General features: G+C 43.7%; 3 protein-coding genes and 1 non-coding gene across 4 annotated transcripts; 2 read left to right on the forward strand and 2 right to left on the reverse strand.

Annotated features, from left to right (window-relative positions):
• Nucleotides 1-1,244: 1,244 nt before the first annotated feature.
• LOC311374810 (mannose-P-dolichol utilization defect 1 protein-like) lies at nt 1,245-5,224 on the reverse strand (the record flags this gene model as incomplete). Its single annotated transcript, XM_084490572.1, has 7 exons — nt 1,245-2,136; nt 2,385-2,495; nt 2,895-3,013; nt 3,499-3,584; nt 3,768-3,900; nt 4,374-4,439; nt 5,098-5,224. The coding sequence occupies 7 exons, from the start codon at nt 5,222-5,224 to the stop codon at nt 2,014-2,016; spliced, it is 765 nt and encodes a 254-aa protein (XP_084346698.1). The 3' UTR covers nt 1,245-2,013.
• A 407-nt stretch (nt 5,225-5,631) lies between these two features.
• Nucleotides 5,632-7,187, forward strand: LOC311374809 (metallo-beta-lactamase domain-containing protein 1-like). The gene is made up of 2 exons (XM_084490571.1): nt 5,632-6,180; nt 6,393-7,187. Exons 1-2 carry the CDS (start codon nt 5,740-5,742, stop codon nt 6,651-6,653), a joined length of 702 nt encoding a protein of 233 aa, XP_084346697.1. The 5' UTR covers nt 5,632-5,739; the 3' UTR covers nt 6,654-7,187.
• Nucleotides 7,188-8,675: 1,488 nt separating this feature from the next.
• LOC311374807 (transmembrane 4 L6 family member 4-like) lies at nt 8,676-10,811 on the forward strand (the record flags this gene model as incomplete). The annotated part of the gene is made up of 5 exons (XM_084490570.1): nt 8,676-8,846; nt 9,008-9,073; nt 9,701-9,852; nt 10,337-10,523; nt 10,773-10,811. The coding sequence occupies 5 exons, from the start codon at nt 8,676-8,678 to the stop codon at nt 10,773-10,775; spliced, it is 579 nt and encodes a 192-aa protein (XP_084346696.1). The 3' UTR covers nt 10,776-10,811.
• A 744-nt stretch (nt 10,812-11,555) lies between these two features.
• Nucleotides 11,556-11,627, reverse strand: AC3HAE_044667 (transfer RNA tryptophan (anticodon CCA)). Its single transcript has one exon. It is a non-coding gene; the product is annotated as a tRNA-Trp (tRNA).
• Nucleotides 11,628-12,235: the final 608 nt, after the last annotated feature.

The following is a 12,235-nucleotide window of genomic DNA, read 5'->3' on the forward strand; positions in this document are numbered from 1 at the left end:
AATGGGCAGAAGTAGCCATAACATATCTTTAAGGTAATAAAAATCGTATTTATATATTCTTTCAAATTTGAACGCAATCAGCACCTACTCACAGCCCCTCTATTCCGTTAATATATGTAATATGTGGACGTTTAGAAACTTTACAACGCAGTTAAATATAATGCGTCTCCGTTGAAACGAGGCTAAGTGCGTGAGAGCGAATTTTAATACAAAAGACCAAAAAAAGTTGTGTTGTAAATATCTCTTCGTCCGCCGCAGTGCAAACCAGCATCTAATTGGAAAATATGCGTTTGTTTAATTTTCGTGACCATTTTAGTAACACATTAGAGAGAAGGGGGGCGGGGGGTCTATTCAGGAAAGGAGGAGAAAGGAATAACAAAAGAAACAAAGAAAAGAAGGCTTTTGATGGACAGATTTACTGAGAAATAACATCGTGCTTTAAAAAAGGGGCACGAGAATCGAAGGACTAAATAATGACGTCTGTTTTTAAAGGAAAAAGAAAAACGGAAAACGAGTTACGAGAAAACAATAAAAGTATTTTATTTTCGTCCACTAGTCCAAAGTTTGACCAGTGAACCAATATTCTCGGCACATATGTGCCAAACCTTATTAGCGCAGAAACTTGGGAGTTCTACAGCAAATGTTAGTTAAAGTGTGTCTCCCTCTAGGTGGCATCAGTAGGAATCACACGTCCGTAAACCAGGCCTACACTGACCAGTCAAGAAACTTCGAGAACAATAACTGACATATTTGTAATTAACTGGAATAAACAGCACTGAGACATATTTCCATCAGCAAATAATGTTTTTTAATAAGTAAACATGACACAAAACAATAAATGTATCTTAAACGTCAACATTGTCAACAGTAGCTCAAGACACTCCAACCCTTTTTTCAAATGTATCATGCATGATATTTTTCTAATATATTCCAATACATTGTGAAATGTATCTAGTGTATAGGATAACTCAACTGAATCATAGTTTTTTTTCATTTCAGCATATGGAACAGCAGCGATTGAAAAAACATTAGATTAATCCAATACAGACTTTATTCTATTGCTACATTTTCATATAGGGCCATCTCAATGTGATTCGTTGTCTGTTTAATCAATTAATCAAACCGTTTCCCTTATGAGCGACCGTTTGCACAGTTGAATGTCGAGAGAACATTTCTTATCATCAGTTGAACACGTTCTCGGTCCCCACCCGACACACACACACACACACACACACACACACACACGTTGTTTTCATGCAACGTAGTGCAAATTAGCATTTAAACAATAACTAAATCGAAAGTCCTTGCCCAGAAAAACAACACTCACTAATATAATCCCCTTCACATTTATCGATCCAGTTCTGTGTGATATGGACAGGAGAAGGGCTTGAACAAAACTAAATAAAAAGTCAACTAGTGAACCATTTGGTGGATTACAGTAAAATGATCATCTCCACAGTACCACTACTAATAAATAATACGTTGGAAAGGACTGTAGTAGCCTGGGATTGTGGTGAACTGGAATGGACAGCCTTGGAATGAGTCACTTTGCACGATAGCCAATTGATCCAACTCAAAACATTAAGGTCCCTTGTGTGGACTTGCCCTTTTAGACATTAAGGGTTGGTCTCCATGTCTTAGACCTATTGAACCAGCGGTCAATCTGGATCACGGGCAGAAGTGTGTGATGTGTTCAAGCTGGTCAAGTCAAAAACCTCAGCCCATAGACCCGTTTGCTGTGTCAATTTCAAACCCCTACTAGCCGTGTGTGTGTGTGTGTGTGTGTGTGTGTGTGTGTGTGTGTGTGTGTGTGTGTGTGTGTGTGTGTGTGTGTGTGTGTGTGTGTGTGTGTGTGTGTGTGTGTGTGTGTGTGTGTGTGTGTTTTTGTGTGTCTACAGCAAAGCCTGATATATTCACCTCTAACAACAACCTCCCCTCCAGACCAATAAATAGTCTGAGAAACACTTATCAGAAGGGTCGGACTCCATCCCGCCCCTCCTGTAGGGCCACTTCCTAGTCGCTCTTCTTCTTCTGCTTGGAGGCGCTGTTCCAGTAGTAGAGCACCTGGAGGGCAATGATGCCGTTGCAGGAAGAGGATATGATGTAGGTGAGCGCCATCAGGTTGTCTCCGGTTTCCTGCGTGTTGAAAAAATATTATTTGTTTACGTCGCATTAAGATCATAGTAGTAGTAGACTGGTGTAATGCATGATGCATTATATGTTAGAACACGCGCGCGCGCGCGCACACACACACACACACACACACACACACACACACACACACACACACACACACACACACACACACACACACACACACACACACACACACACACACACACACACACACACACACACACACACACACACACACACACACACACCTGTATGGAGGTGAAGATGCGGGCGAGGGATCCGGCAAAGAGCAGGAAGACTGAGATGGCCGACAGCTGGCCGGTGTGTCCGTTGCGGAAGTTAGTGGCGGCCTGGAGCAGCTGAGGAGGAGAGACGAGCAGAGAGAGAACGCGGCCTTAGACACACACCGAACACCTTGAACTCGATGAGAAAAGGACAGACGAGACAAGCCACGTGTTGTGTTGAGACTGAGAACGGGAACGACTGACGTACATTCCCGACACGGTTCCGTGTATGAACACACGTGAGCTCTGTGAGGACTTCCGCACAGGAAGTCACGTGAACATTGTGACGTAATCCGATCAGGTCAGATGTTACCGCATCGTTCGGCCGAACCCACAATGACAAACCATCAACATTTACATCAGAGTCATACAATCCGGCGTGCCTTCGCCAAAACCCCAATGAAAGCACGGCCTCATTTAATGCGGTACTAAACACACGACCCCCCCCCCGCGCCCCTCGCTCGTGGGACCTACCCTTCCGATGATGACGGCGGGCATGTTGGAGGCCTGCATGGTCGTCACCATGGCCACGGGCACGGCGGGGGAGAGCACCGCCGCGAGCACGCTGAAGTACACCGCCACGAAGAGGAGGCCTGGGGGGAGGGGGAGAAAGGACGGGTGAGTCCTCCAGACGCGTGGTGGCTGTTTGAAGCGTAGGCGCCGTTTGAGGCCAGTCATGCTAGGATTTGACCCTGGTTATGGCGCTGATGCAAGGCCGAATGAGAAAGGTTTGTTGCTTGTGGGGGAGCTTCTTTTCTTTCTTTCTTTATTTCTTTCTTTCTTTCGGACATGGTTCTGTGCTGATTGATGTGATGTGTCGGACTCCTCGGGTGACAAACGACACATTTCAATTCCAGCCTGCTACTAATTCTAGTATTATTTCTTTAAGGAGACTTGATTATACGCCTAATTTAAGTCTCATTAAAAAGATGTGCATTTGTGAATAAGCCTAAATGTGCATAATAATAATAATATGAATAATAATAAAAGACAGATATGCAATATTAACGATATGTACTCCTTTCTTCCCGCACAACGCTCCAGAAGATGCTAGCGTTGAAATAAACGAGGCCCGTACCTCTCGCCGTTTTCCCGCCATAGTGCTGAATCAGGAAACCGATGGCGACGGTCTGCAACATGAGGAAGAGCGCCTCGCCCCAGGCACTGCAGTAAGGACACATTGTGTGACCACAAGAACCACACACACACATACAGCAAGGCACAACTGGACAATAGACTACATCTGTGTTGATTATCTGTATTCTTCCTCAGCATAAGCCCAGACCCCTTTCTGGCCAAAATACGAATGATTCCACGGATGATGTGTGGGATGTTGTAGTGTCCCACCTGAAGGGGAAATTGTTAGCGATGCTGTAGGCCATGGTGCCCGTGATGGACAGCAGCTCCAGCAGCACGGAGTGGAAGCTGAGCCCCTCTGCACTCCTTGCCCCCATGAGCTTCAGAATCTGGGGTAGTTTCACTGTTGAGCAGAACCCCCCAACACACACACACACACACACACACACACACACACACACACACACACACACACACACACACACACACACACACACACACACACACACACACACACACACACACACACACACACACAGGAGAATGGAAAGGCAAGTGATTAGAAAATCCTTCCTCTCTGGGGTACCAATACAGAGACTATTGTCACAATAAGGTAGTCGATTCTCCCTCATAGAATATAAAAGTAGAATTAATGCTCACATAGGAAAATACATACAAAAGTAATCTTTAGTCAAAATGGCCACACTAGTAAATAGCTTTACCAAACACTGTGAAACAAATACAAAGAAATAGTTTTGCGCGTATGGCTCATACGAGCATGTGACTTTGACTACGGTAGCCTACAGATATTAGCATGACTTTGCATAGAGAGAGAGAAAGCGGGATGTACAGAGTGAGCGAGGGAATGACACCTACCCATCAGTGATCCCAGGATGATGCCGATGCCAAGCCCTTTGCTCAGAACTATCTTCAGACACGGCACTGTGGGCGGACACGACAACACTCAAATCCATCATCTGCCCTGGCCTCAGATCATCACATTAACTCTCCCTGGCTGTTTGAGTCAGATTCATTATAATCAATTAAAGTCGCAATGATTGAGAAGGAGCCCCCCTCCCAGTTACTAGTGTTCTGTCATGTCTTAACTAGCGTGATGTGGACTAACATAGCTTTTTTTAAATTATTATTATTTCTAGACTATATCAGTTGTAAAATGGGATTTGTGATGTTACATATTTCGACTTTAATGGTCTGCAGTGTCGCTAGATAGCTCCGTCCATATGGTATACTTGGTTTACGGTTGAAGAGCAACTGTTTACACCAGCATATATGTATATAGGCTATATATAATGGACTGGTGGTGTGCAATGGACATATTACACCATAGTATGAGCACGAGTGAATATTTAATGAGTGCTAATATAAAGTAAAAATTATCCAATAAATAGTAAAGTAGTATATTCCCGGTAAAGTAGTATATTCCATATGCAGATATGTAAATGTACTTGACCATCCAATCACGTAGTGCCCGGTGTATAACCCCGCCCACTGAACTTCATCCTCTTCAATGTAAATGATCGCCTGTACTTTCATTACAGCTCATTTTTGACCAACCGTTTCGTGACGATCGCCAACTTACCATCTAGAAAGTTGAAATCTAGGAAGAAGGAGTCGTAACATGATTCTGGCATGAAGTATGTGAGCAGAACTCCCTTCAGCGGATCCAAAACAGACGTTCCCTTTTCCATAACTGTTTTGGCCGCCATTGTTGTCAGTGGAAGTGACGCAGCCAGAGAGCGCGCCAACCATTGCGGCTCCCCCTGCGCACATTACCGGCGCAAAGGTTCCTGATACTTGCTACATAGCTTTATTCAAACCACTTTTTTCTTTTTTAAGAGAGATAACACAGAGAATAATAACATACATTACCTATTACTTATATAACATTATAATAGGACATTTCTAATAATCATATATGACATTCTGTATAATCTGGCCATCGCGTCTTTATTCTCGGACATAATAGTGATTGCACTACTTCCGCGACGACCCGTTGCATATTCAAAGCGTTTTTACGCCATCATCATCGTCATCATCATCATCATCATCATCATCTCGGTGGCGGAAGCCACGTCATGCGTAAACATGCGCGTGTCTTTTCGTCGTTGTCCAACATCCATGTGTCCAAACTGCACCCATGTGTCCAGCGACGATAAACATAGCAAATGCAGAATAACTTCTTACTCCTCCTCCTTGAACAAGTCATAAACAACCACGTTTGATGCATTGTCCAACAATGGAGAGTGAGGAGGGTTCCGTCTCTGGCGAAGCCAACGCGACCCTCTGCACTGAATCAGGGGTGTTGGACTTTCCTGGCAGTCCCTACTCCGTGTCGGTCCTCAAAGTGGGCTACTGTGTGTCGCAGCCGGACGGATATTTTCGGGCCGATGGGACCGTCACCCTGGTAACGGGGCCCAGGACTATTCTGGTGGACACGGGGGGTCCGTGGGACCGAGACCTTCTGCTCACGACGCTGAGGGAGAGGGGTCTGGAGACGGGGGACGTGGATTGGGTCGTGGGAACGCACGGACACTCGGACCACATAGGGAACTTGGGTCTTTTTCAAAAGTCCATGATAGTTGTGGGATGTGATATCAGTGAGGGAGACAGATACACCCCCAATCAACTGGCGGAGGGGAAACCTTACCGCATTGACGAGCATGTACGTTTATGGGTTTGATTCAGTCTTGCATGGTATGGGAACAACTTATCTACTGTACTGGGCATGATGGGCATCACCTGCCTAGTTCTCTAGACTCTTGCTAAATAGCGCCCTCTAGTGGAGGTTGTTCCAAGTGTCTAGTAAATGATACGCTGCCTGGTGGATGCTGTGAACAGTTATTATCACCATTTCATTCTCCTTTCCTCCCCCAGGTATCAATCGTGCCCACACCGGGACACACGGGACACGACGTGAGTTTGGAAGTGAGGGCAACCACTACAGGGACAGTGTTGGTGGCTGGGGACTTGTTTGAATGCTGCGGGGACCGGGAGAGCTGGCAGGCGTTGAGTGAAAACGCTGCAGTACAGAGCGTCAACCGAAAGAGGGCGCTGAGGAACGCTGATGTTATTATACCCGGACATGGCCTTCCGTTCATGACCCACAGAAACCCCCAGGACCATGACGGTTGGTGATTGGAAATCCATATACAGTAGGCCTACAATAGAGGATAAGATATTTACTGATCGTTCACGGCCAAGACCAACCCACCTCTTGGCAAATTCCTACAATCATTTGGAATACAGAATATATCCAGGGAGGTCATTACTGGTCTGCTTCAATTTTCAATTTGAACAGTTAGTAGACCTACTTGAAATGTACTACTGTACTGGCCTACTGTAATAGTTGGGTGAAAATAAGAAATATATATTTTTGATTCTGATTCTGATTCTGTACTTTGGGTTAGTACCGGTTTATGCAACATGAGGAACTTACGATCCAGGGCAATTTGAAATTCCTAAACTCATAAATGTCATGATCATTGTAAATTATTTCCACTGATAATAATTAACAATCTACTCTACCCTCTGTTGTGTCATCTCCTTTGAAGAAATGCACAAGCAAGTTAACATAATATTGATTGGAAAAATAGACGTTGAAATAGCTGCAATGATTTAGAAAGGGACCTTTTTCATCTTTTACACATGAAAACATATTTTTTCATCGAACTATCTACCACAGTGTGCTTTCAAATGGACAGGATGCTTTCCTACACCATTCAACAATTTTCTCTCCTATAATAAAAGTTCAACAACGAAAAGTGGGTCTGACTCCGATTGTCTTACAGGAAGGCCGAAAAAAACATTTGCACTTCATCCAAAGTACCGTCCGATGGAACTTCACTGCCATCTTATCACACATGAAGGTGTTCCAGGAGGACTTTACTCGGCCTAGTCACCCCACATTAGGCGGGGGGGACGCCCTGCCGAGACGCTTGGAGAATCTTGCGATGTGAAGGACGAGGGTGCCATGGTTCATGTCCACTCCCTACTGTATCATAACTCACCGAATCCCTGTGATGAGGGATAAAACCGCAACGGGACGCACCGTAACATACGTTTCATGTCTGATAACAATAGTCAGAGTTGCTCATGTTATAAATTTAATTCATTAGATGTTTTTCTTTCTCCAGCTTATCTTGTGATTTATTCAAACACCTTTACTCGTATATGTTTTAACCCACCAGTCGGGCTGACATCACGTCTGATAACGGCCCGAGTGATCTTTGGATTCTGCTGTCATGGAAACCTCGTTTTTTTTTATGACCCAATAAGATTTACCCTTCACAGTGATAAGTAGGACTCTGATGTTTGTCATTGGGTTTTCCATCTGTGTGTGTGTTTGTGTGTAGGGGTGTGTCTGTTGCCCTGGACTTCCACCCTCCAGCGATATCTCCGTCTTCCTCCTCCATCATGCCCCCAATCGTTCAGTGATAGCAGAGCAATAAAACCCACATCCCGGACACACACACACACACACACACACAAACCTCCCTGTGACAGTGTGATGAGGGCCCTTAGTCTTAGTCTCGGTTGTTTCCCTCAAAACAAACGAATGCAACAGAATTGCGTGAACTTTCATGTTTGCTTAAGCAAAAACAAATATATATTACTTTAAATATTTACTTTTATGAACACGTACAATGGATGCGGATGTGGTGAGATCATAAAGAGAGAGCAAAAAAGAACACAACTTATATTGATGTTTTTGAACAGGTACACAGCCTGCCGATCTGTGCGGAGATCACTAATGAACTGAATGAAGTCAGGTGCTTTTCGGCTCATGTTCCTATTTTTTTGTTGGGCCCTCCATAAAACACGCCAACCTAATTGATAGGAGACTGTTGGACGACACATGCATTGATGATCCGTGACGGTGCGTGGGAGTAGGTAGCGACTGAACTAGGCTATTCTTATCTTTGTTCACTCCTCCCTTTTATACCTATCTTGTCACGATTCCCAGACCATAGGCCTACATGTACCAGCCTATATATAGTTGGGCCGCGTCCCCGTCTCTTACTTCTGTATAAAGACCTTGTGCGGGACATCTCTCATAATTTGGATTTAAGGATCTGATATTTTTGCACGGACATTGTCGTGTCTTGTGTTTTTTTTCCCCTCTCTTTCTTGATAGTCTCCGCCTCTTAAAAAAGCAACATGTGTACGAGCGGTTGCTCCAAGGTGATCGGCATCTCTCTGTATGTCCTGGCTGCCGTGTCGATAATATGCAACATCATTCTGTTCTTCCCCGACTGGTCCACTAAGTATGCAGAGCACATCACGGAGGAGGTCAAATACATGGGAGGATTCATCGGTGGAGGGGTAATGGTGAGTCCCCCTTGTTTGGTTGGTTTGATCGTTTTGTATTTAGTTCAGACATCATGCGTCGTGGGTTAACCAAAGTTCCCCCCCCCTTTGCAAATGTATGTAGTCCACCATGCCTTAGCTTTTCTCTGACATGTTCTCTCCCCCTCCCCCCCCCGATGCAGGTGCTCATCCCTGCAATTCACATCCACCTGACCAGCAGCAAGGGCTGCTGCAACAACCGCTGTGGGGTAAGTGTGAGGTTTGGCTCCATCTCTTTTAAAGAGAGATAACACATACAATGATAAAATACATTACCTCTTACTTATATGAAATTAGAATAGGATGTTTAAAATGTCCATATATGACATTCTGTATAATCAGGCCATTGCGTCTTTATTTTCGGACATAATAGTGATTGCATCTCAAGGCCTGCAGACGTTTATACATATACATATATATATATATATCTATATATATATATATATATATATATATATATTCGCAGAGATGTTCATACAGAGGTTCAGCCCAGACTTGTATGTTCAGAAGTTCTCAAACAGATATTCTCAGACATATTAGCCACTATGTGCTGTGCTCCTTGCCAAAAGCGGTGACAATACAGCCACCATCTCCGCGCTAACACGCACCCAGAGCAATAATGGGTTAGTACACATGTCGTCGTGGTACCCAGCTCTCTTTTAAAGAAGCCAATGGGAAGGTAGTGGTGGTTGTCGTGTTGTTGAAGTTCCAATACAGTGCCTGCCATGGCACTGTATTGTGTATGGCTTAAAACACAGACCCGAATCAATATGTATCCTAACATAACATATCAATATACAATATACATCTAAAGACTTGTGATCTGTGATCCATAGATGTTCCTGTCCATTGGCTTCGCGGCGGCCGGAGTATCGGGGGCTGTGTACAGTTTGAGCGCCGCGTCCCTAGGGCTGGCCAACGGGCCTACCTGCTTCTGGGAAAACCCAGAGACCAACGTGACTGAATGGGGAACACCTTTTTTTGGCCTGTAAGTGAATAAATGGCTGAGCCACACTGACTTAAGCCTATGTGGACTAACTTTTTGAAAGTTTCTGAGTGAATGTTATTAATTGTGAGACATTGGTTCTTTTTTTATTTCGCTTAACCAACCTACCCACCTGACACTACATTACGTGGGGTTATTTGACTGCTTGTATTAAATCATTTGTAAGCACTAAAACTAGGTGGCTACATAACGGCGGGTCACAAAATTGACGTTGTTAATGTTTTATTGCAGTTGTAAAACTGTGAGGCGATCATACCCACATCGATCGTGGCTATCTCTTACGGCTTGTTACGACTCATTCAAAAAGAGGCTAATATTGTCATATTCTGTTTGTAATGCAAATGTCATTAGCACGGTCGCTTGGCGATTGCCAGGACGATCCCCCATGCCACAACCACCCATCTATAAGAGGGAGGAAACAAAATGACAAAACAACATTAACATTTTTTTTTTTTTCCCCCCTAAGAAACGCGAGCTACCTGGATAACCAGGATTGGTGGGCCTGGTGCACTGAGCCTAAGGGTGTGGTGGAGTTCAACCTCGCACTGTTCTCCATTCTCCTGGTCACCGCGGGCGTGAGCATGGTGCTCTGCCTCATCCAGATGGTCAACGGACTGTTTGGGTGTCTCTGTGGCACCTGCTCTGGCAAAGAGGTGAGAGGACACACACGCACGCATGCACGCACGCACGCACACACACACACACACACACACACACACACACACACACACACACACATTTTGACAACAAATCTTTCTCTAAGCTCATGAGTGCTATTGGGGGCAAGGGTAACCCTGCTCCCTCAAAAATAATATAATAATAATAATTAATTAATAATTATTAAATCATTATTTATTAACTATTCTTCTGACTGATCACTGCATTTTCCATTTCTTCAACAGTAAGCACGACTTCAATGCATGGAGGAAAAATAAGCAAACAACATTCAAGGCATCGTCAGCATCATCGTTATCATCATCACCATATTTATTGCGACCAATAACAGTTGACGTTGGATAAATATGTTTTTCATATCCTCATTCTTGTAACATATCATATCATCACACATAGCCGCAATAAGTTAGCTTACTGATTAAAGCGGAATAAGATAATACAGTTTGCCTTGTAGTGACGGTAGTAGATGAGAAAGTCGTCGATTTCGTCACTATTTACAATAGTTTCTGCAAATAATTGTACCATGCTGGCAAATGCATCCTACTCATACCACTTAATAAAATAATGAATATGAAAGAAAGATGTAAACTGGCTGCCTGACTGAGCCTTAATAATAATAAGAAATGTGTCATTAACAATGCATTTCACCATATTTTGTCAATAATGTGAATAATGATATGGCTATGAAGTCATGCTACAGCAAAATCGGATTTCAATGTTAATAGATAGTACAATTTATTATTGTGAATGATTTCTTCAATGTATGTCATGCTATGGGCCCTATGTCTTGCCGTTTTTTGTAATAAAATAAATTGTACAAAAAGATATCAACATTAATTACTTATCAATTGGCCTACTGTAATTTACATTCAATACAAATGTGTCATCCGTTTTGTCGGGGCACCGTGAGCGTTATGATACATTTATTCAGTAAAGTTACCAGTTTAATGTTGTATATAACATACCATTATAATAAATATTCTTCCCAATTAAATATTGCCAAAAAATACTGACCCCGACGTGATTTGAACACGCAACCTTCTGATCTGGAGTCAGACGCGCTACCGTTGCGCCACGAGGTCCTTCACTATAACTGTTAAGGAACAATAACTAGTTCCTGTATGAGTGGCATAATGCTCAACAATTACCTATTTTGCGTTTGAGTAACAGTGACTGAACTACTGAACACCTGAAGGCATTTACTTCAAATTGGGAGACGATCGACCGACGGCATGCATTTATACGAAGCCTCTCCTTTGTAGCCTACCATACGGCCAGCCGTAGCCATGTAATAAACATCGTGGCCCAGGTTTACATTTAACTTTTTTTGTTATCCCCTGAGTAACTATCTTTCTAGTTCCTTACCTGAATGAATTAGATACAACAATGGCACAAATAACGGTTCTGAATATACCGCACTCCATCGCTAGATGTCACTGTTGCATCCCATTTGCAAGGTGTGTGTGTGGAAACGAATGCGTCCAGTAAACGATACAGGAATGTCTACAGGTGGCTTATAGCTGCTTTCACATATGACCTCCGTCTTTTCTCCGCATTTGTGGAGCAGGAGGTTCGACCGTGAGGGTCATTCACACTTATTCACACTTGACGCCCGAAATGCAGACATCGGTGTTGCTCAGACATCAGTAGAATCTCCGGATGGTTTAGGGGGGCGGGCTTGAAAGGGGCG

This window comes from Micromesistius poutassou (assembly GCF_964030765.1).
Source record: "Micromesistius poutassou genome assembly, contig: SCAFFOLD_5586, whole genome shotgun sequence".
Taxonomy (NCBI): domain Eukaryota; kingdom Metazoa; phylum Chordata; class Actinopteri; order Gadiformes; family Gadidae; genus Micromesistius; species Micromesistius poutassou.

Coding starts and splice junctions, on each gene's coding strand:
- LOC311374809 (XM_084490571.1), top strand. CDS start 5,740: ATGCATTGTCCAACAATGGAGAGTGAGGAGGGTTCCGTCTCTGGCGAA. Junction 6,181..6,392: donor CTTACCGCATTGACGAGCAT/GTACGTTTATGG, acceptor TTCCTCCCCCAG/GTATCAATCGTGCCCACACC.